The following is a 27,956-nucleotide window of genomic DNA, read 5'->3' as shown; positions in this document are numbered from 1 at the left end:
TAGACCCCCTCTACGGCAACTATTCCTGAAGAATGCAAAGATATGTGTTTCAACTTTCTCGTCTAAAATGGGTTAACACGATTAAGGGTCTGCCCCAGTACCCACACCACGCCACGCGAAGAGTATAGAGCCATGCCAGTCGCTCTGGGAGGCCGTACTTTGACACAGCTTTGCTTTTGAGCTATATGCTATTGCCCAAATGCTGGTGTTTAGCAGGTATGATGGTTCAGCATGTTAGCATGCTAATATTCGCCAATCAACAGTAACACTTACACACCAGAGGCTGATGGGAATGTCATTAGTTTTGCAAGTATTAGGTCATACATTTTGACCTGATAATAGCGCCAGAGCAAAAGCTAAGGTACGACAAAAGTTATTACAAATCCCCCTGACAGGGATGTATCTGTCCATCCATCCAACGCTTGTTGAGACATTTAACTCAAAATCACAAACATCCACCTGCTGGTGGGGCCAAAGGAAAAATCTGGGGATCGCCCAAGTCCTGAGAATTTATCCTCTAGGCACCATGGATATCTGAACCAAAGTTCAGGAAATCCATTAAATAGTTGTTTAGACATTTCACAAAAAGAAATGTCAACCTGCTGGTAGCCCAAGAGACAAAGTCAAGCAATTAACAAAATACAGTAGGTTTCATCCTCACAGGACCATGAATGTTTTTACAAAATTGTCTGGTTATCCACTGGTTGTCGAGACGTTGCAATCCATAGAGCCACACCGCTAGCATGGCTAAAAATCTTTAAATCAATAGTAATTCCTTGTACAGTGGTTCCCAGCTCTGGACCTCAAGAGTACTGTTTTCTGCTCAGCCAAATATGTCATTAGATTAATATGGTATCTTTTTTAAATTGGTCCACATTAGACAGGAAGAATACAATCAACAGGGCACGCAATTGGAAAAAATGTAAAGCACTGGTTGATAATTTCTCTGAATACTTACTTTAAAGCCCTCATCCCATTGCTTACACTCAGCATCCTTTGCATTTCTACATGTAGTTTACTTACAAGGCATTGCTCTTGAACCATACCTGCTTAATACTGTACAATTTAACCTTTTTAACCATCCTTTTTCACCTTTGCCATCCAATATGTCCCTTAGCCTATGTCTTGTGTCTTCAGATATTTCCTATTCTCCTGCTGCCCTGTGAGCAATTATCTGGCTTTCTGTTATCCAATGCCCCCCCCGACTTGCTGGCCTGACTGAATACCTTGTAGTGCTTAAGACTGCAGGTTTGACATTCCAACACAACCTTTCACCTCCATTTGTATTCTGTACTATGTGGGTATAAACATTTAGCACAAATAATGTCTCCTTAGATGTACACACATTGATTATGACTTTCTCTTAGTTTGTCTGGTTGGGTTAACAACTTAATGAAAACATAAGCCTGACAGACAATAGGACAATTGTCTAACATTAAGTGATAATCTGATTACTCCAGTATACAGTGGGGCAAAAAAGTCAGCCACCAATTGTGCAAGTTCTCCCACTTAAAAAGATGAGCGAGGCCTGTAATTTTCGTCATAGGAACACTTCAACTATGAGAGACAAAATGAGAAAAAAAAAATGCAGAAAATCACATTGTAGGATTTTTAATGAATTTATTTGCAAATTATGGTGGAAAATAAGTATTTGGTCAATAACAAAAGTTCATCTCAATACTTTGTTATATACCCTTTGTTGGCAATGGCAATGGTTTTCTGTAAATCTTCACAAGGTTTTCACACACTGTTGCTGGTATTTTGGCCCATTCCTCCATGCACATCTACTCTAGAGCAGTGAGGTTTTGGGGCGTTTTTGGTCGCTGGGCAACACAGACTTTCAACTCCCTCCAAAGATGTTCTATGGGGTTGAGATCTGGAGACTGGCTAGGCCACTCCAGGACCTTGAAATGCTTCTTACAAAGCCACTCCTTCGTTGCCCGGGCGGTGTGTTTGAGATCATTGTCATGCTGAAAGACCCAGCCACGTTTCATCTTCAATGCCCTTGCTGATGGAAGGAGGTTTTCACTCAAAATCTCACGATATATGGCCCCATTCATTCTTTCCTTTACACGGATCAGTCGTCCTGGTCCCTTTGCAGAAAAACAGCCCCAAAGCATGATGTTTCCACCCCCATGCTTCACAGTAGGTATGGTGTTCTTTGGATGCAACTCAGCATTCTTTCCCCTCCAAACACGACGAGTTGAGTTTTTACCAAAAACTTCTATTTTGGTTTCATCTGACCAAATGACATTCTCCCAATCCTCTTCTGGATCATCCAAATGCTCTCTAGCAAACTCCAGACGGGCCTGGACATGTACTGGCTTAAGCAGGGGGACACGTCTGGCACTGCAGGATTTGAGTCCCTGGCGGCGTAGTGTGTTACTGATGGTAGCCTTTGTTACTTTGGTCCCAGCTCTCTGCAGGTCATTCACTAGGTCCCCCCGTGTGGTTCTGGGATTTCTGCTCACCATTCTTGTGATCATTTTGACCCCACGGGATGAGATCTTGCGTGGAGCCCCGGATCGAGGGAGATTATTAGTGGTCTTGTATGTCTTCCATTTTCTCATAATTGTTCCCACAGTTGATTTCTTCACACCAAGCTGCTTACCTATTGCAGATTCAGTCTTCCCAGCCTGGTGCAGGTCTACAATTTTGTTTCTGGTGTCCTTTGACAGCTCTTTGGTCTCGGCCATAGTGAAGTTTGGAGTGTGACTGTTTGAGGTTGTGGACAGGTGTCTTTTATACCAATAACAAGTTCAAACAGGTGCCATTAATACAGGACAGAGGAGCCTCTTAAAGAAGAAGTTACAGGTCTGTGAGAGCCAGAAATCTTGCTTGTTTGTAGGTGACCAAATACTTATTTTCCCGAGGAATTTGCAAATAAATTCATTAAAAATCCTACAATGTGATTTTCTGGATTTTTTTTTTTCATCTTGTCTCTCATAGTTGAAGTGTACCTATGATGAAAATTACAGGCGCCTCTCATCTTTTTAAGTGGGAGAACTTGCACAATTGGTGGCTGACTGAATACTTTTTTGCCCCACTGTATGTGTGCTTTTGAAATTTACAGCCACATAAAGTGGAGTAAAAACACTAAAGCATATTTGTGGGCTCAACATCTCTTGTTTTGCATCCAACTAAAATGCCAATTGCTTTTTTATCTAACCCACTTTATTTTTTTCTCTCACTGCATCAGCTCCACACAACTGCCTGTCTGCACTGTGAAGGTGCACACTTCCCATTAGGTATGTTATCTCTCACCGTACTAATCTCTGAGTGTGCACTTCATTTAGGCGGTATAATTGATTCTAATAATAATAATAAGTCCTGGTTTTATTCTGTGGTAATGTTATAAATTCAGGTTTTTTAAATGTGACCACACATTATTAAAAAGCCTGATGCTTCCTGTTACAAAAATTATGTATCTATAGTACATGTCTACCTTCTACATTAAGTAATTAGAATTCTTGTTTCTTGTAGAACTGTGCATAGTAAACGGATCTCAGATGAAAATTATTGGGACTTCTGCCCAAAATAGAGATGCTGTGGACTACTTTTGAAGCAAGACCCCTGCCTTGTGCTGCCAAGCACACACCTGAGAGGCGAGTGATCCCAGTACCAGCCCCATGTGAGAGTTAGTCATGGCAATAATTGTGAGACACATGACAACTAAAGTGTTGTGTGAGAGAAAAGGCATCCTTTTTATACCACTGCCAAACGCGTTATGAAGGAAACATAATTGTCACCTTGGATAATGTTTAGTGGCAGTGTTTTTCTGAGTGAAGGAAGTACTACATTTGTATTATGCATGCAATTTGTAGGTAAATGATTGGAGTGGATGGTAAGCATCCCAACCCAGGACTTTGACACCGGGTAAGTGGTTCACATCCATCATAAGTGCCACAAGATTTTAGATTCAGGCAACAAAAGCACATTGGTTAAGGTTAGGGAATGAAATTGGTTTTGGTTAAATGTAAACAAAGTAAACACTGCAATTCTTGTGGTTCAAGTTTTTTCTTGCCATTTTCCATCCATCCACCAGATGCTCTCGGACTTTCCCTTCTTTCCCCATCACCTAACTGCCCCACCCATCTACATACCTGTTCCCACTTATCATCAGCCACTCTCTATTTATATATACCGGCCCAGATCCTTTGTTCCTCGTCGGTTCATCAAAGTTGCAACATGGTTTTCTGTCATTGATTTTGAGTCTGTTACCTGCCTCCCCGGGCCTAAGTTGGACTCCTGACTTTTTGCCTGCTTCCAACCTATGTATACCTACTTTGGCAATAAATTATTGAACTGATCCTGTCTGCCTGCTTAGTCTGCATTTGGGTCCCTTCCGTGTTGCCACTTTCATTATTGTGAAATCAAGTCACAATTAACGGTTTCAATATTTAACCAAGACCCTGATCTTTATTGAACTTAAAGTGTTGTGAGTGCCTAAAATAACTAATGTAAATTGTTATTATGCTTAGATATTGTAATAAAATGTTTTATCATTGAATGTTTTGCCGATACATTCAGAACGCATTTGCTGTTAATAATAATGATAATACATTTTATTTATGGGCGCCTTTCTGGACACTCAAGGTCACCTTACAAGACAATAAAATAGTAATAATAAAAACAAACAGAACATTACTAAATACAGATGAGTGGTGATCATGTTGGATATGCCGGTGTGAAAAGATGTTTTCAAGTGGGAGTGCGAATGTCTGGAAAGGAATTCCTGACGCAAGGGGCAGAGATGCTGAAGGCTCTTAACCCCATGGTAGCCAAATGGGCAGGAGGTGTAGTGAGGTGAATAGATGAAAAAGGCTTGAGAGTATGAGTGGGTGTGTTGATGTGAAGGAGGTCAGTGAGATACAGAGGAGCGAGGTTGTGAAAGGACTTGAAGGTGAGAAGAAGAATCTCAAACTCAATGTTAAATCAGTAGTATAGGACTAGGAGACCGGGCTGCCTTTTTGTGAACCTAAACAATGTTCAAAATGGCAATAAACATTAAGCCTAAACCTCAGTTACTCTGGAGTACTGCACCAGAGTTTGCAACTATTCTGTCCCTCTAGTTATAAGTCCAAGCTGTGTTTGAATCTTGTCCAAAGTGGGCACTAAAGTCAACAGCTCCTCTTTGTGACCTACTGTATACACTCACCTAAAGGATTATTAAGAACACCATATTAATACCGTGTTTGACCCTATCCTATCAATATGGGCCAACATTTCTAAAGAATGGTTCCAGCACCTTGTTGAATCAATGACACAAAGAATTAAGGCAGTTCTGAAGGTGAAAGGGATCCCCCACACCATTACACCACCACCACCACCACCAGCCTGCACAGTGGTAACAAGGCATGACGGATCCATGTTCTCATTCTGTTTACGCCAAATTCTGACTCTACCATCTGAATGTCTCAACAGAAATCGAGACTCATCAGGCCAGGCCACATTTTTCCAGTCTTCAACTGTCCAATTTTGGTGCACTCGTGCAAATTGTAGCCTCATTTTCCTATTTTTTTGTGGAGATGAGTGGTACCTGGTGGGGTCTTGCTGTTGGGGGGGGGTCTGCTGTTGTAGCCCATCCGCCTCAAGGTTGTTCGTGTTGTGGCTTCACAAATACTTTGCTGCATTCCTCGGTTGTAACGAGGTATGCAGCTTGGTTATTTGAGTCAAAGTTGATCTATCAGCTTGAATCAGTCAGCCCATTGTCCTCTGACCTCTAGCATCACCAAGGCATTTTCACCCCCAGGACTGCAGCATACTGGAGGTTTTTCTTTTTTCAGAACATTCTTTGTAAACCCTAGAATTGGTTTGTGTGTGAAAATCCCAGTAACTGAGCGGATTGTGAAATACTCAGACCAGCCCGTCTGGCACTAACAACCATGCCACGCTCAAAGTAGCTTAGATCACTATTTCTTCCCATTCTGACATTCAGTTTGGAGTTCAGGAGATTGTCTAGACCTGGATCACACCCCTAAATGCATTGAAGCAGCTGCCATGTGATTGGTTGATTAGATCATTTCATTAAAATGAAATTTAACAGGTGTTCCTACTAATCCTTTAGGTGAGTGTATATTGGATCTCATAGCACAGCCAAAATCTGAATAGTATCCAGTGATGTTAAGATTGCATGTTTGTTGACTTCATCCTTAGGGCAAGAGTTCTCTTGCATGCTGGAGCAGTTTGTGAGGGATAGTAATGCAGCTGAGGACATTAGTATCTCCCATGCAAAAGTGCGCTTGTCCCATAAATAATGAAGACAATAATCGAGGACCTTGTTGTTGGAACTTTACCCTGTCTGTGTTGAGAGGCTCCAACTAAGGGAGACATCAAACCACAAGCCAAACATCTGATGTGCAATGCCAAGATCAACACTTGCATCACACACTCTAGTGAAACACATTAGTCACAACATTCAATATAACAACAAAGAACACTAAACATAACTGATCCAAGGGGTGAGGGATAGGTAAACTTGTTCAATGCCTACAAATAAGATTACGAAACTATTTAACCATTTAATTGGCCACTCGGAGGCACAGCTGCCAGGATACTATAAAACTGAATCTGGGGGGCTAAGACTAAAGTTGGTGTACTTGGTTTTATCTGCATGAAAAGCTCTGACAGTGTGGTCACATTATAACCAACACCTAACACTGGATGCACACAATTCATCTAAAACACTCCATTTGAAATATGTGCAATAAACTTAAATTATATGCAATAAATAAGTTTGTCCATGAAATCTACACAAGTTTCCCATTTCAACTGTACATGTCTATTTTCATCCAGTATATTTAGGGGGTCATATGCATGCGTTCCAAAAACAATTCATAAATAAAGCCACTAATGTTAAAGTGAATTAGACGTGCTGATGCATCCTAAAGTTTTCTGACAGATATTCATTTTTGCTGTTTCTAAATATAACGAGTCACATTTGTTCACACCACAAATGCAACAAAGCCTAACACCAGAGAAGTTAATGTACAGTAACTGCTCGGTTTCAACTGTTCCATTCACAAAATGATTGCTCTACAAGACAATTACATTGTTTCTTTGTTGATCTGTGAAGCAATTTCAAGAAAATCCTTTTAGACAAGAGAATGGCCAGCATATTTTAGATCCTAAAAAGATCCTCTTTAAAATGGAATAGGTAATTATATTAATACAATGGCTTATTTTCAGAGATACAGATCAAGAAGTACTGTAGTCTTGATGTCATGGAATAAGACACTGCCCCATGAAATCTACCAAGTTTCCCAAGTGGTCTGTCACGTTTCCCGCGACCAGACACGTGTTTCTAGTTCAGACAGGGGATGTAAAACACATACAGTGCATGGCTGCGTAGCTGTCCCATTCTTACTCAAATGTCTGTTTATTCTAGTGAGCTTGTTGCCTCTGAGATATTTTAGGTTCCATTGTAGTTCTTCGGCCTCTTAGTGGAAATTCCTCATGGGTTTGTTTTTGTGGCTATCAATTTTCATGGCGGAATGAAAAACTACCCATTCTTCAGTCATGATGAAAATACCTGGTCTGTCTCCGATGAGACACACATTTATAAACAGGATTCCTGTCGTCATCTCAAAGACATTTAAACATATTGAGATAAGAAAAATAGGTTCAAGCCCCTACTGTGTATGTATTGTAGTAACTTCAACATACCAATCACAAATTCATGTTTATTGTATAATTTACAAAAATGAAACCATCACAGTGAAAATTGGTCTGTGTTGTTATGTTCAGCACTGAAGTGTTATACTACTATGTGATGGATTCTTCATTGTCCCGGTCCCCTAACTCCTAGTTTTGGTCTTGACAGTCCCTGTACCTACCTAATTGTAAAGTTGGAAAAAGGCTCTTTAGTGATTGACTGACAGGCGGCCTGTCCAATGAGAGCGTGGCAGGGTGTGAAGTGGCCCAACTGTTGTGTCCGCCTCATGGCTAAGTGACCCTGTAATTAGACAGGCTACTATATGTAAACATCAAATACACAAGTTATGGTCATGCTATCATTTACATTCAGCACAACTGGTAAAAAATAAAACTCCAACAACCGAGCAACCTGTATCTGGTTGAGTTGTGTGTCCAGTGTGGCCACTGTTCTCCTCTTCCATCTGTCTAAAGCAGTCATCAAAGTCACAGCATCCACACAGAGCATCGTCTCCCTCTGTGGCATGCCAGCTGAATGACAGAGAAACATCCTGAAAAAACACCTCAGCTGGTATGCCTCAGTTAATAAAAATACACTTAAGCATAAAGCTCAAACTGAAAATCACATATAAGACCAAATTATGATGAACTGATTTAACAATTGAAGGGCAACAACAGCTTGCAAACCTGAATGTGGGCCTATGGAAGAAGCAGGCTTTATCTAGGTGGCTTTGTGACTTGTGTTTCAGAGTGGCCCTAATGTGGCAGCTGATGAACATCTAGAAGAAGAAAGCCAAATTAATAAAGTGCATCTGATCCAGGATTTATTTCAACGATATTGTAAATATCTTTAGGCCTTGATCAATTAAAAATGTGAAATGCTTGACAAACAATACTCTGTATTGTAGATGCAAAAGGAATAAAATAATCACAAGGAATCACACAAATAGCACCCTTTATGCTAAAATGATGGCACAAATGAGTAAGTAAGTAAGAACTGGCTACTGTCCAATGAGGTGTTTACCCGTTTCCCAGACTCCTGGTTGAAGTGGAAGGCTTGGACACTGAAGCACAGTCTGTTATCTTGCTCCCTAGGGAGGAATTTAGATGAAGATCCTGGCAATACACTGTCCATAAGACATCTGTTAAGGAGGAGCAACACATGCTGAAATGATTACATAAATGGCATCAAATTAAGACATGTGTCCAGCCTAGCTTCCCCTCCAACCTAGTCAGATAAATGCTGAAAGATGACTGGCTGTGAGAAGGCCAATCCATTCAATCGATTTAACCTTACATTTGATTCTTGGATTGAGTACTGCACTATAATAATAATAACAATAATAATAAGCTTTTGATTGACCCATGCTTGGTGATAAACTTGTAGCTGGGCAAGGAGAGCGGGTCAGGCTTCAGAGTAGCAACACAGTAGTCCACATATAGAGTGAGAGGAGGGTGCAGAGGGGCCTCCACGCTGGCCTCCAAAAACACTGCTTCCCCCTGCTGATATACTGAGGAACTACGTACAGAGGTACAGTCATCTGCACAAGAACAAACACATTTTTTTTAGTTCAAATGCCATACATATTCCAGGGTTTTTCCAGGGTTTTTCAGAATGGGCCTTTGGTGTGACTACGCACAACACTTACCATGATCGGGAAGTGTAAAGTAAAGGCAAAGAATCTGTTTTACCTTATTTGACAGAAGTCTATGTATTTCAAAACTGGTTTAAAAAATATTAATATTTAAATAACTCACCAGGAGAGTCCAGTACAGCCTGACTCTGGACATAAAACTGAGAATAGCGCTCCTATTCAAGTTTGTTTGGTAAATTGCTCCTAAACATGTAGAGAGGATTTGAATCGCTATTTTTATTCTCAATTCTTATCATTTTGGTGCTGGTGATTTTCCTTTGGGGCTGGCTAAAACCTCTTTGGGAGGATGCCAAAAATTCCCCTATGCAGGAAAAACCCTGGATTCCAGATATTGCTACATATTGTCAGAGAAATCTTCCACTGATACAGTCTAGATTATATGATTTGGTGGTTTCACCTGCCATGGTGCGAAGGGAGAAGTGCAGAAGGCCAAAGACACTGATAGTGGATGTCATAGGTAGCCAAGTTGGGGTTAATGCGTCTCCAGTCACTGTCTGCTTTCTGAACTCACACAAAGATAAGGCACTTGTTATACAATTACGTGTTGATGGCAGCTCACTGCAACTCTTGACTTTGTTCCTTTATATAATGCAGCGTAAGAAACCTGAACCAAGGAAATGAGGATTCATACAATAATATGGCATCTGCCTTACCTCTTATAATGGCACTCAACAGGTATGACAGTAGTTGCCCCTTTAACTATCATACTGCCTGTAGAGGTGGGAACCACAGCAGGAAACAGTACCAGCTCGTTGGAATACACAAGCCACTCACCATGAACCTGGATAGTAGCAAAAGAAATAAGTGAAACCATGAATGAAAATAGCCTTACTTTGTGCGTCAATATTAAGCTTTTCATGTCTGACAGATTTATGAATGAAGTGTGTCTCTCTCTATACAAGAGAAACGGTATTATCTGGAGTTTAACTTTACTTCATGTTTTCTTCTCTTACACTGGATTCAGTCCCACATTCATGCAGCCCTGCAGAGATGACCATGTCAGAGTCGGACACCGGTCCCTTTGCTTCGCATGACCTCTGCGGGGTTGAGTTCGCTCCAAGTCGAAGATTCTCAGGTTTAAACGGAATACGTTTTTTCTTAAAAAACTGTGACTTTACGGTTATTCTCACTTCGACTTCTCCGCATTTTATTTCAAGTCCGACGCTTTCACGAGTTTCTGCATCACTTTTTTCAGCAAATGAAACGCACACCGACAGCAAAAGCATGAATAACGAGACAAATATTGTATATTTTACCAGGGTGGCCATTGTTTTCTTTTTCTTTTTTGAAGAAAAATCAAGCTAGCGATTATTTAATTAGCGTGAAATAAATTACAGCCAGGTGTGTTGGTTGTGATGTGTTGTGCTCGCGTGCACTGAATAGCGCTTAGCTATCTTCAAAGACGGTTAAAAACGTTGTAAGTCTGTAACACCCAGAAACAACGACATTAAACGATGATATTTCGCTATAATGATTATATGAAAAATATGATGTAGGCCTAGGCTTATACAATGAAATCCCACCAACTTGTAATTAATTATTAATGAAAGCTCAGATTCCCTGCTCCTTATTACTACAGCATTATTCCACTTTGTTTCCTAAGCTAACAGTAGCCTAATTCAGTTTTTATTTTTTGAAGTTAGTAAAATATGTCATTGATGTTCCAAAGTAAATTTCAAACGACACTTTATAACCGCATGAATTAAACGGAGCTGAAGAAAGGCTCCTGAAGGCATCGTCGTGTTTGGGAACAATTGTTTAGGCGGAACATGTATTATCGCAAATGCACCGAAGGGACAGCTGTTGCAGTTACACCAGACGAATTCCGGATGAATTAAAGTCCTATAACCTATGTCATAGTCATGACAGTAACAATTTGAATTTAAATGCATATTATATGAGGTTAAACCCGAAATGTTTGCTCGGTAGTTACAAATAGTAGAAATGGATAAAAAGGTTGTAGCAGCGGAATCTGACTGGGGAGGAAGTGGAGCTGAAGAGGGGAAGATTTTAAAGAAGACCAAAACCTTATCAAAGAATGTCCACACCGGCCTTCCTAATCCACTTCCAGGTCCTGTGAAATGTTCTCTGATAAAAGGAGACTATCTCTACTTCCATTATGGCTGTGATGGACACGATGACAGAGGCTGGGGATGTGGCTACCGCACCATCCAGACAATGGCTTCCTGGCTCTGCCATAACTGCTTTCCACTTCAGGACAAACATAGATCTCCACCAAGTCTCCCAGAAGTCCAGCAAGCCTTGGTTGCCATGGGGGACAAACCAGGCTCGTTCTCATGCTCTAGGGAGTGGATAGGAACATTTGAAGCCTCCCTGATCCTTGACTATTTCTATGATGTCCCCTGTAAACTGGTACATATTAGAGGTGGAGGGGCCGAGCTGGAGCATGTTGCAGTGGAAGAGCTCCATCAGCACTTTGAGAAGCATGGGTCTCCAGTCATGATGGGAGGGGACAGGGACAACTCTTCTAAGGGGATATTAGGGGTGTGCACCGGGGACAAGGGGAGCTACTTGCTAGTCGTTGACCCTCACTACTATGGATGTCAGCTGGAGAAGACCGAGCTGCAGAGGCGGGGGTGGGTGGCATGGAAAAGAGTGTCATCTCTGGATCAGTCCTCATTTTATAATCTGTGTATGCCTCAGACTGCCAAAAAAGCAACATGAACTAAGTGACAGACCTATTTCTGTTTCAGACTTCCAAATGAATTCTTATTATTTGTGAGGACGGACTATATAAAGTGTCTTATAATGACAGGCTTTGTACTGCGTTTTCAGCACTTATCATTTAAAATGAGCTGTAGTGCCATCCTGTGGATTAAATCAATAATTACAACGTATTTTGAAGAAGCAAATGATAAAACAACTTGATATTCTCTTTCTTCATTGTTTTCCTATTACAATTCGGTTGAATCGCTAATCTTCTTGCACATACATGAAGTATTTCCCTCAATGGTTTCTTTTGTAGCTTAAAAGTAAAAAAGTAGTTTTTCAAAGTCTTTCCATGGTGTGAATATGCAAATGAAGGTCAATTATCAAAAATTCTGGATTAGTAGATAGGACATGATTGTTGTAGTGTGAGTGGTTGTAGCACTTTACACTATCAATATTGTGAATATTTTTAACAAGAAAATAATTTCACTTTAAGTATTGCAAATATTTAGATGTTATTGGACTTTTGACAGTCAATAGTTTGTCATTTTTCAACCAAATATGCTAAATGTTCTATGGCTCCAGCTTCTGAAATATGAAGATTTGCAGCTTTTCTTTGTCTGATGTGATGGTAAATTTAATATCTTTTTTTATTTTTTATTTGTAGCCCTCACCTTTGGTTTCCGGGATATTGTAATGGACATTTTTTACTATTTTTTTTTTTTACATTTTAGAGACCAAACGATTATCGAAAATACAATCTGCAGAGAAATCGATAATGAAAATGATTGTTATTTGGACATAATGAGAGACACTCCAATCAATTCCCAATTTTATTTCTTAGAATATATAATATGATTTGACAACACATCTTAGCCCCATGTATATTTTGAGCTGCAAGAACCCCAAACCTTTCCACAGTGTTAAAGTAAATTTCTAACACATTTTAAACTTGGATTATTACAGAGATCACACCCGCTTTATCTCAGTAATTTGGCACACAGTCACTATAGAAAATCTGGAAGTTCTTATCCACATCCATCCTCCCCTTGAGGAATTTCTCCAGGTTCTTGAGGGGAACTTCCACCATGTGGTTGTTGGCACGATCGTTCATCCCATAAGCTGCAAACACAGGGAACTTGTAGCGCACAAAGTATGGCGCATTTTGGTCAAACTCAATGCAGCAGTAGGCCGACCACATGTACTCAGGTACAGCCACCCGGTCCAGGTTGTTGCGACGGATCGTGTGCCCGGAGGTGGTGACCCCGGTGACCACGAATGCTTTGCCACGGCAGTAGTTGTTGAGACGTTTGCGGATGAGATCCTGGTGTTCGGCCCAGGGACCCATGTTGAACTCCCTGATCTGGGGTACCACATTAGTCAAGCTGTAGGTAGAGGCTTTGTCCAGAGGGTCAGACTGATGCTCGTCAGGATTTAGCTGGCCACGCTCGTACTGAACCACATCAGCGTAGTCCTCCAGGACTGCCTGGGTGTCCTCAAAGTTCATATGCATGCTTGAAGATTGGGGGAATGGCTCCATGTTACTGCTGCTTTTTTCTGAGGCCAGCTATAGAGGAAGAGAGACAAGGAGAAGCACACTATTGCTGAAAATGTAGATGACAGTTTTATTGCTTATGAAAAGTTAGAGCAGAAAATAATTATAGAGAGTTCTTCAAATTCAGGCTATTTACCACATTCACAAAAAAATCATTTGCAGGTGACAAATTTGCATAACTACGTACCAGAGCATAAATGGTCAACTCAAGGCAACACTATCTTATTGAAATAGCCGACTATTCACAGCCAATAAAGTAGCTTATCTTAAGCTTACTTTGTTGCCAGTAGCAACAGTAATATAGTTGTCCCAGCTCTTTTTACTGCTCGTTAGGTATGAATACATGAAATGTTTGTGAGAATTTGTTTTCTGTCTAGACATAATGCAATTCTTGATAAATGCATACAAATAATTATACACAATATGTTATTACCTAAGATGGCACAATACAAGATAGTCCACTGTATATAAATGCACAAACAACCTACAATGGGTTTGGATTGAAACTGCGACTGAAAACAGACTTCTACTGTTTGGACTTGGAGCTTGAAAGAACACTCACCTGGGGCTCAAACATCCACGGGAAGTCCACCTTCTTCTCCCCATCTGACTTTTTGAATGTATAGGCCGAATAGATGGGGATGTGTTTGTGGGTGTCGTACAGGGTGACATAGCGGGGTTTATCCTGATACCTCTGGCAGATCCTCGTAAAGGAGTTGCTGAGGTAGCCTCTGGGTGGAGTGCCCATGTATAGAGAGTCCTTGCAGCGCTCCACATGGTTGAAGTCCTCCACCACTCCTGCCTGGGCTCCCTGTAGCAACACACATGTCAGCAGGGCCACGACAGCCGCCAGGGTTAAGGCACACTTCTCTGAAGTAGGTATCATCACGTCTGCTCGTATGTCTCTCTTTCACACCTGTGACACACCACTGCCAATCCACTGTTGTCTGACAAGTACAGCCTCTGTCCCAGCTCTGTCATTATTTCCCTTCTTACCTCATCTGTACTCTGAAACTGGTCTCCCATTGTAAAGTCTTTTCCATATATTCAAAGTTCCACAAGTGTTGTAGGAGTAATTCAGAAGCAGTGAATGTTATCAAGTCATGGAGAGTATTTTACTAGGCCTACTGTCTGCAGCAGACATAAAAAAAAATGATGCTGACTTGACTCCCTGATGTACTGTATGAAAAATGAGACCTTTCCTTCAAGCTGTGCACAAATAGCTTTAGTGATGACGTTTTGCATTCAGTTTTGTTTTTTGTGTGTTGAGACAGAGGGTTACACAGAGTGAGAACAAAAGATTAAAAAAAAACAAGAAATGCAGGCCGGGAAGTATATGTATGTACTGTACTGTATATGCGTTAGAATTATAAAAATGTGTCATATAAGAAGGAGATGGGATCCCCTACCTTTACACTACATATTATTTCTACATTTCTACAAATGCAAAGCAGCCATCCAGCTGTGGCCTCTAAATCCACCCTCTTCACCCAGTATGAATACCAGTGATCTACAATCTGTAGTTATTGTCAAGGACTACAACAGCAGTGACCACATAAAAGGCTTTGTTAGGTTTAGTTTTTAGTTTAGTTATAATGCTCGTGCTGGAATATAATATGTGGTGGTTTCATGTAGGGCAATAGGAAAAAGATGAAAGAATATAGGCTTTATAGGTGTTAACTAACAGTTTTCATTTAAAGCAAGCAATTTCTAAAATATTGTAAGTGATCTTGAAAGTGTCAAAATAAAGCTTCAAAGACAGATTAGTTACAGTTTGCAAAGGTTTATTACTTCAAAGCAAAGCAGGTATATTTTTATTACATTTTCAGTGAGACAAATACCCAGTTATTTTTGAATCAAGTGTTGAAGTGTAAAATACAGCAAAAGCACTGCTGAACATTTCAGTGTGTTGAGCTGGAACAGACAACGGTCTATAGCTTATTGGATGGCTATAGACCGCTTTCCCCGAAGACATGCTGACATTTCACAGCAGGAAAACACACAGGTGTAAATAATAGAATAGAATCATGGCTAAATTCAATTTAGCTGCTTCAATGTCAGGGTCCTGGTGTTATGCATGCTGTCACACAGTCATGGCTTACTGGGACACATGAACAGAGCCATCGTTAATGTTACACCTGTGCTTTTCTTACTATGACAAGTCAAAACAAAAAGGCCTTTTAAAGAAGAAGAAAGAACAGAACATAACCAAGATAGGGAAGGTAAAATGACACATAGCTGCCTTATAGCTGAATATCTCACTATAAAGTTTTACTGGACCCTGGTGGGACACAGTCACCCACAAAGATCTGAAAGTTCTGGCCTACGAAGGTTGTCTTCCTGAGGAACTCCTTCAGCTTCTGGACGGAGATTTCCACCACCTCATTGTCTTCCTCATTCAGGCCATAGTGAGCAAAAGATGGGAACTTATAGCGCACATCATACGGTGCGTTGTGGTCGTAGTCAATGCAGCAATAAGCGGACCACAAGTATGCGGGCACTGCTACGCGGTTCATGTTCTCCCGGCGGATCATCTTCCCCGAGGTGGTGATACCTGTGACGATGTAAGCTGTTCCACGGCAGTAGTTGTTGAGCCGTTTGCGGATGATGTGCTCCTGTTCGTTCCAGACTCTGCCGTTGAAGTCGGGCACCATGGGGACGACATTGGTGAGGGTGTATGTGGAGGCCTTGTCATCAGGATCGTCCTGGTGCCAGTCTGGGTTGAGGGTGCCACGCTCGTAAAGGATGGCATTTGTATAATCATCCAGAACAGCTTGGGCATCTTCGAAATTCATGTGCATGTAGCCACGTGGGAAGGGCTGCATCTCATCTGTGCCAGAGGATGTGGATAGCTGCGTGGGCAGACAGAGCCAGTGCAAATGAGAGGATGAGGATAGGAAAGTAGAAATATTACACAACATATGCATGGATTTTTGAATTTGAAAAAGCTATAGCATGCTCTTCATGTTAAAAGACTTTCTTAGCACCTCATATTCAACATTCTATTTTAATTTACCTGCGGTTCGTACATCCATGGGACATCTGCGCATTTGTCCCCATCTGTGCGTTTGAAAGTGTACGCTGAGTACACAGGGATATGGTCCGCAGTGTTGTACAGCGTCATGTAGCGTGGCTTCTTGTTGTAACGTTGACAAATGAACTGGAGGGAATGGTGCTTCAGCCCAGTCGGTGGTGTTCCCATGTAGAGGAATTGTCTGCACTCGGGAGACAGCTCTTTTTCCACTCTGCCTCTCACCGTTGATGTTATTATGCTGACAAGCAGGAAAGTCTTCACCCAAAACGCCATGGCAGCTTTCCGTCAGATATGTTTCTGTGAGCTGCTGAAAATGATTGAATGTGTCTCTATAACTACAGCTAACAAAGGTTTCACACTCTGCTCTCTGTAATCAGGACTCAATATGCAAAACAATGGACTCCTTACACCTCAGCAGATCCACCCACAGCTAGAGCAACAGCTACAGTAGTTACCAATAGCAAAGCCATTCATGATTCTTCTTATTGGTGGGTAAGAAGCAGTGGTGAAACAAGTATTCAGATCCTTTACTTACTGTGTTTAGCATTGCTGTCCTGTAAAAACCATGTATCTCCAAAAAGTCAACTTTTCGTCTTCTTATCCAAGAGGCTTTTTCAATATTTTATTTAGGGACTTTAAGAAGTAGAAGAATTTCACTTCATCCTTCATATTATCACAAACATTTTAAAATCAACACGGAGATACAAACACGGTTTTTACTGGTCAGGAACAGTGGTGTGCAAGTTACTTCCAAAATGTAATACATTATAGATTACTAGTTGCTGTCATTTGAGAGTAATTAGTTATATTACAATATTACTGTCTCTGAATTGTAATGTGTTACACTGCTTTTGCATTACCTTTGAGTTACTTTCACCAAAATAACAGCGGATGTTTGATTTGGCAGCTAGCTTGTGAATTTCACCACCGGTTCAATAAAGTCTCCTCTTTATCCACTTTAATACATCATAGATTATTCATAATATTTTGTATAATTAATATGAATATGCAAAGTAACTAAAGCTATAAAAATAGATAAGTAAAACGTACAATAGGCAAGTAGGAGAAAATGAAAATACTCCTTACATTGTATTGAAGTACGGCATTGTTGTAAAATGTTTGTTTGTAGCACTTGAATAAGAAATGAATGTTGTTTAGTTTAAAACACTCTAAAGGAAATGGTCAACTATAGTGTGATTAAAACTCACTATTTACATTATTCACAGTACTTGATTTACAGCTGATATGTGAAAAGGTACACAACCTTTTTTAACAGTAATTTAGTTTTACTGCGAACCGTCACAGGAAGTGCTTTTATTTTGAAGTAGGCTACACGGAAGTTGTCTGTTGTGTACTCTTGCTAGCTTACTGACATGAAAGTCAGACGCTAGATGCAAAACATGTCCGTCAAGCGGTTAAGGTGCTCACTTTCTTGTTTGTAAAACTGCAACATATTGAGCAGTAAATGGTCACAGTAAAAGACAAGCGTTTTTGGTCGTCATTCGAAGCCATTCCACTACAGGCATAGATACTCTCCACGGCTGATAAAATGCAATGATATTACGTGTAGCAAGCCTCAACATTAATTCCCGACATGTTTCTATCTGTCAGCAGCTCGGACACACAGCTGTCCGCGCTGACGTACCGTCACCTGTTGGGACACAGATGTTGTGGCTCTGACCACGGGAACAGAAAAAAGACAGCTCACTTCAACGCAGCGTAATAACTCCTGAAAATAATGTCCATCTCGCAAATGTTTTTTTCCTGTGAAGAAAAGTGTGGCGGTGTTATGACAAAAAAACAAAACACCACTAAATGTTGCGTTAAAATGCGTTGTAACTCGCGTTACTGAGATTGTAAGGAGTATATTACCGAAATTGAATTAGTAATGCGTTATATTACTGCGTTACAGCAACAAGGAATACATTACTGTAATTGCGTTACTTTTGTAACGCGTTACTCCCAACAATGGTCAGAAAGGGCATGAAAAAGTAATCTGTAAAAGTAACTAAAGCTGTCAGTTACAAATGAACAGTAAAATATTTCCCTCTGAGATGTAGTGTAAGTATAAAGTTGCATAAAACGGAAATACTTGAGTAAAGTACAAGTAACCCGAACTTGCACTAAGTACAAGTACCATACTTGAATAGTTAATTTAAGAAGTTAGAAAAGATAATCTTCCCTCTTGTTAACTTCTTTAATCCCACTCACCCCTGGGGTCAACCACGCTTCGAATACACAACATTTTCAAAGATTGCCATCTATGTTATATGCTGAATTATAAGTTGCACAATAGACATTTAGATTTTTTTGTACACCTGTTGGATTTGAATATTTCACTTTATATCAATGTGATATAGCTTCAATGAGCACTGGAATAAGCAGATACAGAATTGATATCATTATGAACAGTGTGGAAAAATATTATGTCTATATATTTGAATTGACTTAAGAGGAATTCAAAGGAGAATATAAGGATATTTTATGTTGGAGTGCAGCAAGGGCAACTTATTCTTGACTTGATTATTCCGTGCCTTGGCAGAAGTTTGGAAGCAATTGTTTTGTAAATACGGCAACCTAGTGTTCTGAAAATCAGTATCCATGCAGGCTGTACGTTGGTCCGAGTGTCCACTGAGCTGGACTGGTGCTGGTCAGGGTTTAGCTATCAATGGCCCCACATAGCATTTGACTAAGGGCGTTTTCACACATACCTCATTTGGTCCGGACTTTCGGACTTTTCAGTTTGATCCGAATCAAAATGACAGGTGTGAAACCTCCCCCGGACCACGGTCCAGATCAAAAGACCAAATTTTGGTCCGATAAAAAGAGGTGGTCTCGGTCCCGAACACTGGTTCATGGTTCCGGTTCGTTTATAGTGTGAAAGCATTTTTTGGATGGTTCGGACTTTCGGACCAAATATAGGAAGCTCTGGCAGGCTCTCCTTGTGTTACCAGACCAGGGAAGCTCCTTTAAGAAACAGCTCGGTGCTTACTGCTTGCTGCATGCATCATTCCCCCTGCTCTCTCCCCTTTCAGCTGTCCTTTATAAATAAAGGCCTAAAATGCCCAAAAAATCATCTTAAAAAAAAAAATTCATATCCACAGTAAAAGCCACAAGAAATAGCCTGTTTCAAATGTAATTGATTCATAATCCATTCAAGAACAGGAACCTTAACTTATCCAAAAAACACTCCACTCTCCAACATTCTTTCATGTCATGCATGTTGCATCCTGTGAAATGCAAAATAATTACTAACTCACTATATGAGCTGCACTTCTTATAAAGACATTTTTACAGCTTTGGCTCTGGCCTGTTTGTGCAACTTTTTGTATGTTTTAGCACCTTTTTTTTTATTTATTTTGTTTACATATTTCTCATAGACCGTTTCATAAGATTAATTAGCAAAATATTGAAGCATTGACGCTTCATTTGTTCAGCACTGCCATACATAGGCATGTAGTATGAACCCATTTCTTGGACTAAGGCCTAATCTGATTTAGTATAGCCTACAAGTGGAGTTTCTTCTCTTTGAAATAGGCATGCCATACAGTTGCAGTGCATGATGGGAAATGTAGGCTCTAAGTCCTGGGGGCTTGGTTGATATTTGACAGTAAAGTCAGGATACCTCAGGCTCTGCTGCTTTGATTTTGATAATTCTTTTTTATAATCAGTGTCTTGTAAATCCCCAACTTTATGGTAGTATGATACTAGTGTGCACCTTTTAATGTGCATTTACACATTATTTCCTTTGGTGGTGCTAATTGGTCATGTGTACTATGGCCCCTTCTCACATACTACTACTACTGATAGAGAGCTATAATCTGAATCTAAATTTGCCCTGTCTGAGGCAAAATGAAGAGCCATGTCAGTCATGACATGGCTCTTTTCCTCTTTAATATAATTCCAATTTAATTTTTTTTAAAACATGTAAAGCCAGGACTACCTAACACTGCTTCTATTCAAGTTTATCCGAGCTAGTTCTGTTTATAGGTATACTTTATCCATGTGCATCCCGTTCAGGATTGTCCCATGATACTGAAACACTGGTCGGGTCTCTCTTCTTCCTGAAGCTCTTTTCTGACACACACCCCTTGTAGAAAATAGACAGGTCACTGTCTATGTCTGACTGGCTCTTCAGGAAGATCTCCAGAGTCTTTAGAGGGACTTCCACCACGCTGTGGTCAGTCTGTTCATTCAGTGCATAGCCCCCATAACTTGGGAACATGAACCTCACCTCATATGGAGAGTTATGGTCAAACTGCGGGCAGCAGTAAGCCAGCCATAGGTGTTTTGGGATTGCGAGTCGGTCCTTGTTATCTCGTTTGAGGGTCCCCCCAGAAACGGTCACTCCTGTCACCACGAAAGATGTGCCATGGCAGAAGTTGTTGAGGCGGCGGCGGATGATGTCCAAGTATGGGTTCCAGGAAGCGTCCAAGAAGTTTGTGATTAATGGGACTACATTAGTCAGAGTATATGTGGAGGATTTGTCATCTGGCTGTGATTGGTGCAGGTCAGGATTCAGTGGGCCACGTCTATATTCTACAGCATCTGTGTAGTCCTCCAACACGGCCTGGCTGTCCTCAATCAGAGGGGGGGTGTCTTCAGTAAGGGGAAGGGCTTTCATGTTGCCACTCTCATCATCAGAAACCAACTGTAAGGAATAGGAATGAAAGAAATGTGGTGTTGATCATGTTCAAAGTGCCTTTATTCCAAACGACAAGACACTTAAGAGTCTTAAAATGCAGTACCACTAATCTAATCTCTGACTGTGATAGGATTCCACTGAAAAAGTTCCAACTTTTTTCTTAAATCTAATGTCAGTAATGATGGTTAGTTTGTGCTTAGACAATAATGATCCAATTCATGTTTTTAATTCTTAAAGGAGTAGTTTTGGGAAAAGCTTTTTTTTGCCAAGTGTTGGATGAGAAGATCTCATGTTTGCATGCTCAATATATATGTTTTTTGTATGTGTAGGCTAGCTGTATTTATGCTAATCTAAGCTAACCATCTGCAGGCTCCAGAACATATTTACCTTACCTTACCTTTTCTCATCTAACTCTCTGCAAAAAAGCAAATAAGCGTATTTTCCAAAAAGTCTATTCCTCTTTAAAAAACATTTTAAGATTAGTGTTTTTGGGGACATGTTTGGGTGATTGTCCCATTGTTTTGACCTGATGGGTCTTTTTAAGATTATTTTTTTGGGGGGCTTTTCCACCTTTCATTTTTGACAGGACAGCTAGGTGAGAAAGGGGAGAGAGAGGGGGAAGACATGCAGGAAATTGTCACAGGTCGGATTTGAACCCTGGACCTCTGCGTCGAGGCATAAACCTCTCACCACTGATCCAGCCCGGCCACTCTGAAGGGTCTTTAAAGCATCATTATTGCCCCTTGCCCCAAAACCTTAAGCTTCTCTAATGCTTAACACTAAGTGACAAAAAAACCTCAAAACATTGGTCTCTACCTGTGGCTCATACATCCATGGTGTGTCCATCCTCCTCTTCCCATCAGACTTCTTAAAGATGTAGGCTGAGTAGAGGGGGAGGTGCCGACTGCTGTCATACAACGTGGCGTAGCGCTGTTTGTCTGCATACTTCTGGCAGACCCTCCTCAGGTTGGTGCCCTTCATCCCTACAGGTGGTGTCTGCATGTAGAAAAAATGGCTGCAGTCTTTGAAGCTGTTGGACACACTGGCACTCACCAGGGGGGACGCCATCAGCAGGGAGAAGGATAGAGCGCAGGTGCAAAACAGATGCATCGTCACACAACTTGAGTAAAGTAATACAAAAACAGGGTCCTTTGCTCGTCACTCGGGGGGTGTGACATGTGCTGCCACACACCACTATGAATAAAAAAATTCCATGTGGTAATGAGGAATGTTTGGTCAATGTGTCATGCCGTATTGGTGTTGCCGTCATGATCTAGTCAAGTGTAATAACTGTTGGACAGAGACTATGCATGCATGCAAAGCAGCAGCAGCTCAGAGTGGATATATTGGCTGAACAGTTGACTTATCTGCTCCTGCAATGTCTGTGCAGCCATGCATCTCTGCACAGGCTTCTGCCAGGTTGTATACTAGTTTATCTCATAAATTCACACCCATGTAGTATGTACTTTACATCTGACCAGATAGTTCCTCTGTCAAACATGCTCTTATAGGTTAATAGATTTGCCCAGATACAGAGATGGTTCCTCTTGCAGCTACATTGTGTTTGCATTATAGACAGTGGTGGAAGAAGTATTCTGATCATTTACTGAAGTAAAAGTACTAATACCACACTGTAAAAATACTCTGTTACAGGTAAAAACCCTGCATTGAAAATGTTACTTAAGTGAAAGTATGTAAGTATAATCAGGAAAATGTACCCAAAGTATTAAAAGTAAAAGTACTCAATGCAGAAATATCCTCACATTTTAGAAACTGGAAACGATCCAAACAGTTGTGTCAATCAACTAAGTGTTTAATGGTCTAATCATTTCAGCTGGACTTGTAGGCCGTTATATTGTTGGGTAGTTTAATTTATAATAAAACATTGTATTTTATAAACTACATGTTTTGTGTGCAAAAATATGTATTTAAAAGTAACTTTAAAGTAGTAACTAAAGCTGTCAAACTAATGTAGTGGAGTAAAGTAAGTACTATATTTCCCTCTAAAATGTAGTGGAGTAGAAGTAGTAAATGGCATTAAGAGAAAAGACTCAAGTAAAGTACAACTACCTCAAATGTGTACTTAAGTACAGTACTTGAGTAAACTTAGTTACATTTGACCACTGATCATAGATATAACTTGTATATAGCAATTTACTACATATAAAGGTACCGGTGGTACATGGCATTTTGATAAAGCCAAGCTAAATACGGGTAAACACATTATCAGATACATTTCTATTGGGTGGCTGTACAAGTAGTACTACCGACCTCCTCATCCCTGGCAAGTCCAAACCCAAACTCCCTTTAGTGAAAATCAAACCCTTATCCAGCTGGTATAATATCCTAGGAATGAAGAAGGGAATGAGGAGGGCTAGTGAAGACTGCATTCTGTAAAATACTACTGCTCCAGCCTCCAACATCTGCACATGTATCTGCACCTCTTCTATTCATGTTGTCACATATTCAATATTCATTTTCATTTAATTAATTCCATTTGAAATATTTCCAGATGATACACACCTACAACACTTAAGTTTGTTTTTATTTCTGCACATTTTCTCAATATTTTTCGACTTTCACCCCCTTGTCAAGAGCGCGTGCAATATAATCTCAGTACTAATTTAGCCTTCATGCATGTTTACAATATGTGAAGAATGGCCCATGTCCAAAATCATTTACTACTCTATTCATATAGTGCCACTGTTATTCAACAGCGCCCTCTGCTGACTAAACACTATTCTGCCTTCTACAAAAGTCTTGCACATGCTCAGTTCGACAATGCTACTCAACATGCTCTGCTAGTCATTCACTTCACTTTAAAGGGTATTGATAGCTAATAACTCAAAATATAGCATTATGCATTTAAAGCACGATTCTATTGACTGCAAAGTCCATGAAACAACTTTGTCATAAGTTAATTTCGTTATTCTGTGTCTACACGTTCCTGCCTCGTGAATGTGTAGTGAGCTGGCTGTTTTCGATGTATGCTTAAAAATACAATATAATGCTAAATTTGGCCTCGCTGCTCAGTTTACTGGCTAATTCCAGCAATGACGCCCTGCATATGAAAATGCCGTTTTAAAGTGCGGTACACATCGGTTTTGAGGCTGTTAAATAGGGGTGTGTTTGCCCTGCTACAACATTGGTTAGCAGCTTGTCAATGTCCAGTCACGTGGTATCACACAGACGGCCATGTTTCCGAAACACAAACAACAAGAAGAGCAGCGACTAGGAGCCAGCAGACACATACTGATACGCAGCAGCGACCGTTGGAGGAGAGGGAAAAATAATAAATAAAATACAGAGCACGACTTTCTAAAAGTACGATTCTGTCGAATGACTACGTTTACAGTGTTTAAAGAGACCAATGCATACGATATATTGGCTGTAGATACACGGTGCAGACAACCAGTCTGGTAACGTTAGCTATAAACAGTGAAGGTAAGCCATGGTTCCTCTTTCCAGCTTGTCTTTTAGCTAGCTAGCTGGCTACCGTAAGCTAACAAGCTAACCTCGGCTCTTGCAGCGCGAATGGTTTGGGTTTATATGTCGTGAGGAAAGCATGTTGCACTAAGTTCTTTTACGGTGGAAAATCTCCTGTCTTTGTGTTTTGTTTTGTTTACATCGCATTAGCCCTAGCTTAACACCGACAGCGGAGTGGAGGTGGTGGTCTGCACATTGGCGGAGAAGGCCGGGGAGTCTGATCCCAACACTCCGCCCCCTCCGCCATCATATCTGGTGTCATTTGAACCTACAAGCCAAGGCCTTTACGATCAACGCATACCTTGTGCTAGGTTAGGTAGCAAGCTAACTAACCAATCTTTGTAATGCAACAGAAATATGATATTGTGGGTGGCAACTACTGCTATAACGATTTTTTTTTCTTCCTTTAACATTACCCACAAGTCGATCTAAGTTACTGTAGTTTGCGTGAAAGACGAACTATGCAGCTAACGTTATACGCTAATGTAGCTCACAACCACTGACTGTACGTTAGCTAATGTCAACTCGAGCTATTTTGTCAATATGTTAGCCGTCTTTACGACCAAACAATAAGCAGTGCTCAGTTTGGTGAAGTTTGAATGCCAGCTTTAGCGTAGCTTTTCAGACGGCCTTCTCGCAGCTTTAAATTGTTATACCGCCACATTTAGAAGTACATAACATTCGCAAATATCTAAATGCATAAGTAACTATATGTTCTTCAAGCAACGTTATACCTGCGTGACCTTGCTTCAGTTTTTTTTTCCAACACAAAGGTAGTACTAACGATGTCAATTATGTACCTGTTGTGGCATGAAGGAATACTTTGAAGCCACAGTAACCGCAAGCGGTCCACAGATGTTTGTTGGAGTTCCCTGTAAAGTTTCTTCTGTTATTAAAATTATGATAGGTCTTGACTGATCTGTCATTTGTATGATTTTCAAATCTAGTGCCATAAATTAATCCTAATCCCTTTTCAGCCTTTAAAGTAATTGAAAAAACGCCCTTGTTATAAATCACAATTAATTACCAAACATTACCTTAAGTATTATTACCAGTATCAAATAATTTCTAGATATTTGAGGCATTCTCATCAGTAGCTTAATGGAGTTTATTAAACAGTTGTGGCAACCACAGGTCTGATGGAAATAGTATAATGCCATTTTCAACAGTGGGGTTTTGTCCCAATTTAGCTGCATGAAGATTATATTTTGTCACTTAAATTTTGGTACTTACATATATTCATACATATATTAAATATTCAGGTTTATTTATATATATATATATATATATATATATATATATATATATATACATATATATATATAGCCAGAATGCATCCTGCTAATTTGGAACATTGCGCACAATGGGTTAATACAGCCAGAGATTTAAAAAGATTTACACTTACTAAAAACAGTAGACAAAGTCCTTGACTATAAACCGTTTTCTCTCATCTCACAGTGTATACCACCATGTCAACCAATCCTAAACATTGGATTATTTTATCAATTTACAAAGTGATTGTAGTTGTGTACAGCTGATAAAATTTGCTGATGATGTGTTTAAGTCACTGGAATTGATTGTCCATGATACCTTCTACACATTGAACCAAAGGACAAAAACACTCAAGTTAAAATGAATGTGAATGAATGTGCTTAGTTTGCTAGTTTTATGGTTCAATTAATTGTTGTGACTTTTTAGTGCCAGATCTTTAATCATAAAGTTATTTCATGCGCAGAAGAAAAAGCCCTGCTAACATCTTGCCTGATAAAAGGCAGTCTTAATTAAAATTGTGTGCCTTTTTTATTGCTCTTCTCCTTGGATTAGCCTACAAAGCCCAGCAACCTAGAACATAATGTGTGTATGTGTGTATATATATATATATATATATATATATATATATATATATATATATATATATATACACACACACATACACATTAAAAACTGAAACCGAATTACACCAGAGCTCTGAACAACAGCCTAAGCAAAAGATGGATGGTGCTTGGGGAAATATCAGTGTCATTGCATATCATGGAACATCCCCCACCCCTACACTTTAAAAGGAGGAGTGTTAAATCACTTCTTGAATTCAGAATTCAATTGAGATCGTGCTGGCCTGATGGCAGTGTATTTAGAGAACAGTGCTCTCTGCAACTGGAATGTGAAAACTAACACAATCTTTGTGATGGTAGAAAGTCTGAAAATAAGGTCTTATAGGTTTAAAATACCCACAGTTACCTTCATAAACATTATTATAACTTGTGAATAATGCTAACAGCCAGATTGGCAGTTTTCCTTCTGCCTGCCCCAGTTGTACATCTGTCACTGTTAACTTAAAGTGATGTGGCTTACTCATGTATCAAACATAATGGCAAAGAAGTTGTTCAACATGTTTAAATGTAATGTAGTTCATGTCATTGAGACATATTAACCGCATATGAGCATTTACTGTTGACATTTGGTTGCCTGGATATTGGTGTAGTTGCCATGACATTTTAGGGGACTATTCCCAAACAGCTGCATGATTTTAGAAGCAGCTAGTTCACTACATCACTGAAATATATTCCCTAGATTTTTGGTTGGGAAATCTCCTGTGAGCAGCAGAAACATGACATGGACATGATTGAGCACTACACTATAAATAGTTTGCTAGTTTCATTTATTAAGTGTAGGTATACCACAGTGTTTTTCTGCCAGCTCCGTGTGCTGTAACAGATTGATCAAATTGGGCCCATACCCTTTGAGTGAGACCAAGGCATGCTGTAAAAATAGTGCGTCAAAGGCTACACAACGGAAAATCAAATCGCACTAGCTTTCCTTTCACAATATAGGCAGACTACCAAGTGGTGAAAAAGGATTTCACCGACAGCTAATTTACAGTATTGAGTGTACACTTCTAACATGATTCTTTCCATCTGTCTTAATTGTTTGATTTCTCTGATCCCCTCTCTCAAACTGTGCTTCGTTTTCAGTGGTGCAAAGGGAGGAGGACAGGAAATAAAGGAGTTACCTGGAGGGTCTCCGTCAATCCACATTTCAGTTGGAGCGAGACAAAAAGGCACGGAGGGAGAGAGAGAGAGAAAAGAAAAGAGGAGTACGAGTCGCGTCTGCTCTTGGCAGCTGTTCCAGCAGCCTGTTTCAGTGTTTTGGCTGTTATTTTGTTCCTCCGTTACCTTTTTGATAAATCAATTCATATTTTTAACTTTAATGTGAGATATAACTGCTGTAAAAAGAAAACATTATTACTAGCAAGAGTGT

At 40.1% G+C, this 27,956-nt stretch overlaps 5 protein-coding genes and 1 long non-coding RNA gene across 6 annotated transcripts; 2 read left to right on the top strand and 4 right to left on the bottom strand.

The window, feature by feature from the left end:
* Positions 1 to 7,737: 7,737 nt before the first annotated feature.
* LOC144534573 (zona pellucida sperm-binding protein 3-like) lies at positions 7,738 to 10,576 on the bottom strand. Its single transcript, XM_078276570.1, has 8 exons — positions 10,262 to 10,576; positions 9,962 to 10,089; positions 9,706 to 9,809; positions 9,017 to 9,194; positions 8,678 to 8,795; positions 8,341 to 8,432; positions 8,066 to 8,184; positions 7,738 to 7,954 (listed from the first exon to the last, which is right to left on the bottom strand). The coding sequence occupies exons 1-8, from the start codon at positions 10,574 to 10,576 to the stop codon at positions 7,863 to 7,865; spliced, it is 1,146 nt and encodes a 381-aa protein (XP_078132696.1). The 3' UTR covers positions 7,738 to 7,862.
* Positions 10,577 to 11,101: 525 nt separating this feature from the next.
* Positions 11,102 to 12,325, top strand: ufsp1 (UFM1-specific peptidase 1). The gene has a single exon (XM_078276306.1). The coding sequence runs from the start codon at positions 11,253 to 11,255 to the stop codon at positions 11,991 to 11,993; it is 741 nt and encodes a 246-aa protein (XP_078132432.1). The 5' UTR covers positions 11,102 to 11,252; the 3' UTR covers positions 11,994 to 12,325.
* Positions 12,326 to 12,797: 472 nt separating this feature from the next.
* On the bottom strand, positions 12,798 to 14,526 carry LOC144534397 (endonuclease domain-containing 1 protein). Its single transcript, XM_078276305.1, has 2 exons — positions 14,096 to 14,526; positions 12,798 to 13,545 (listed from the first exon to the last, which is right to left on the bottom strand). The coding sequence occupies exons 1-2, from the start codon at positions 14,417 to 14,419 to the stop codon at positions 12,964 to 12,966; spliced, it is 906 nt and encodes a 301-aa protein (XP_078132431.1). The 5' UTR covers positions 14,420 to 14,526; the 3' UTR covers positions 12,798 to 12,963.
* A 774-nt stretch (positions 14,527 to 15,300) lies between these two features.
* Positions 15,301 to 16,934, bottom strand: LOC144534113 (endonuclease domain-containing 1 protein-like). Its single transcript, XM_078275834.1, has 2 exons — positions 16,550 to 16,934; positions 15,301 to 16,385 (listed from the first exon to the last, which is right to left on the bottom strand). Exons 1-2 carry the CDS (start codon positions 16,838 to 16,840, stop codon positions 15,795 to 15,797), a joined length of 882 nt encoding a protein of 293 aa, XP_078131960.1. The 5' UTR covers positions 16,841 to 16,934; the 3' UTR covers positions 15,301 to 15,794.
* A 937-nt stretch (positions 16,935 to 17,871) lies between these two features.
* On the bottom strand, positions 17,872 to 22,477 carry LOC144534184 (endonuclease domain-containing 1 protein-like). The gene is made up of 2 exons (XM_078275967.1): positions 22,029 to 22,477; positions 17,872 to 21,218 (listed from the first exon to the last, which is right to left on the bottom strand). The coding sequence occupies exons 1-2, from the start codon at positions 22,320 to 22,322 to the stop codon at positions 20,565 to 20,567; spliced, it is 948 nt and encodes a 315-aa protein (XP_078132093.1). The 5' UTR covers positions 22,323 to 22,477; the 3' UTR covers positions 17,872 to 20,564.
* Positions 22,478 to 24,411: 1,934 nt separating this feature from the next.
* Positions 24,412 to 27,775, top strand: LOC144534084 (uncharacterized). Its single transcript, XR_013503507.1, has 2 exons — positions 24,412 to 24,656; positions 27,671 to 27,775. It is a non-coding gene; the product is annotated as an uncharacterized LOC144534084 (long non-coding RNA).
* Positions 27,776 to 27,956: the final 181 nt, after the last annotated feature.

Source organism: Sander vitreus, chromosome 19, assembly GCF_031162955.1.
Source record: "Sander vitreus isolate 19-12246 chromosome 19, sanVit1, whole genome shotgun sequence".
NCBI lineage: Eukaryota > Metazoa > Chordata > Actinopteri > Perciformes > Percidae > Sander > Sander vitreus.
Note: the sequence above shows the minus strand (reverse complement) of the source record. Positions and strands in the feature narration are given on the sequence as shown.

What these genes read in the sequence shown, in the direction of transcription:
- LOC144534573 (XM_078276570.1), bottom strand. Translation starts at nt 10,576, where the DNA reads ATGGCCACCCTGGTAAAATATACAATATTTGTCTCGTTATTCATGCTT. An exon ending in GTTGAGTGCCATTATAAGAG is followed by an intron (nt 9,810 to 9,961) that starts GTAAGGCAGATG and finishes GTGTGAGTTCAG; the next exon opens with AAAGCAGACAGTGACTGGAG. An exon ending in AAGTTTATCACCAAGCATGG is followed by an intron (nt 8,796 to 9,016) that starts GTCAATCAAAAG and finishes CCTCCTTAACAG; the next exon opens with ATGTCTTATGGACAGTGTAT.
- ufsp1 (XM_078276306.1), top strand. Translation starts at nt 11,253, where the DNA reads ATGGATAAAAAGGTTGTAGCAGCGGAATCTGACTGGGGAGGAAGTGGA.
- LOC144534397 (XM_078276305.1), bottom strand. Translation starts at nt 14,419, where the DNA reads ATGATACCTACTTCAGAGAAGTGTGCCTTAACCCTGGCGGCTGTCGTG. An exon ending in CGTGGATGTTTGAGCCCCAG is followed by an intron (nt 13,546 to 14,095) that starts GTGAGTGTTCTT and finishes CTTCCTCTATAG; the next exon opens with CTGGCCTCAGAAAAAAGCAG.
- LOC144534113 (XM_078275834.1), bottom strand. Translation starts at nt 16,840, where the DNA reads ATGGCGTTTTGGGTGAAGACTTTCCTGCTTGTCAGCATAATAACATCA. An exon ending in CATGGATGTACGAACCGCAG is followed by an intron (nt 16,386 to 16,549) that starts GTAAATTAAAAT and finishes CTGCCCACGCAG; the next exon opens with CTATCCACATCCTCTGGCAC.
- LOC144534184 (XM_078275967.1), bottom strand. Translation starts at nt 22,322, where the DNA reads ATGCATCTGTTTTGCACCTGCGCTCTATCCTTCTCCCTGCTGATGGCG. An exon ending in CATGGATGTATGAGCCACAG is followed by an intron (nt 21,219 to 22,028) that starts GTAGAGACCAAT and finishes TATTCCTTACAG; the next exon opens with TTGGTTTCTGATGATGAGAG.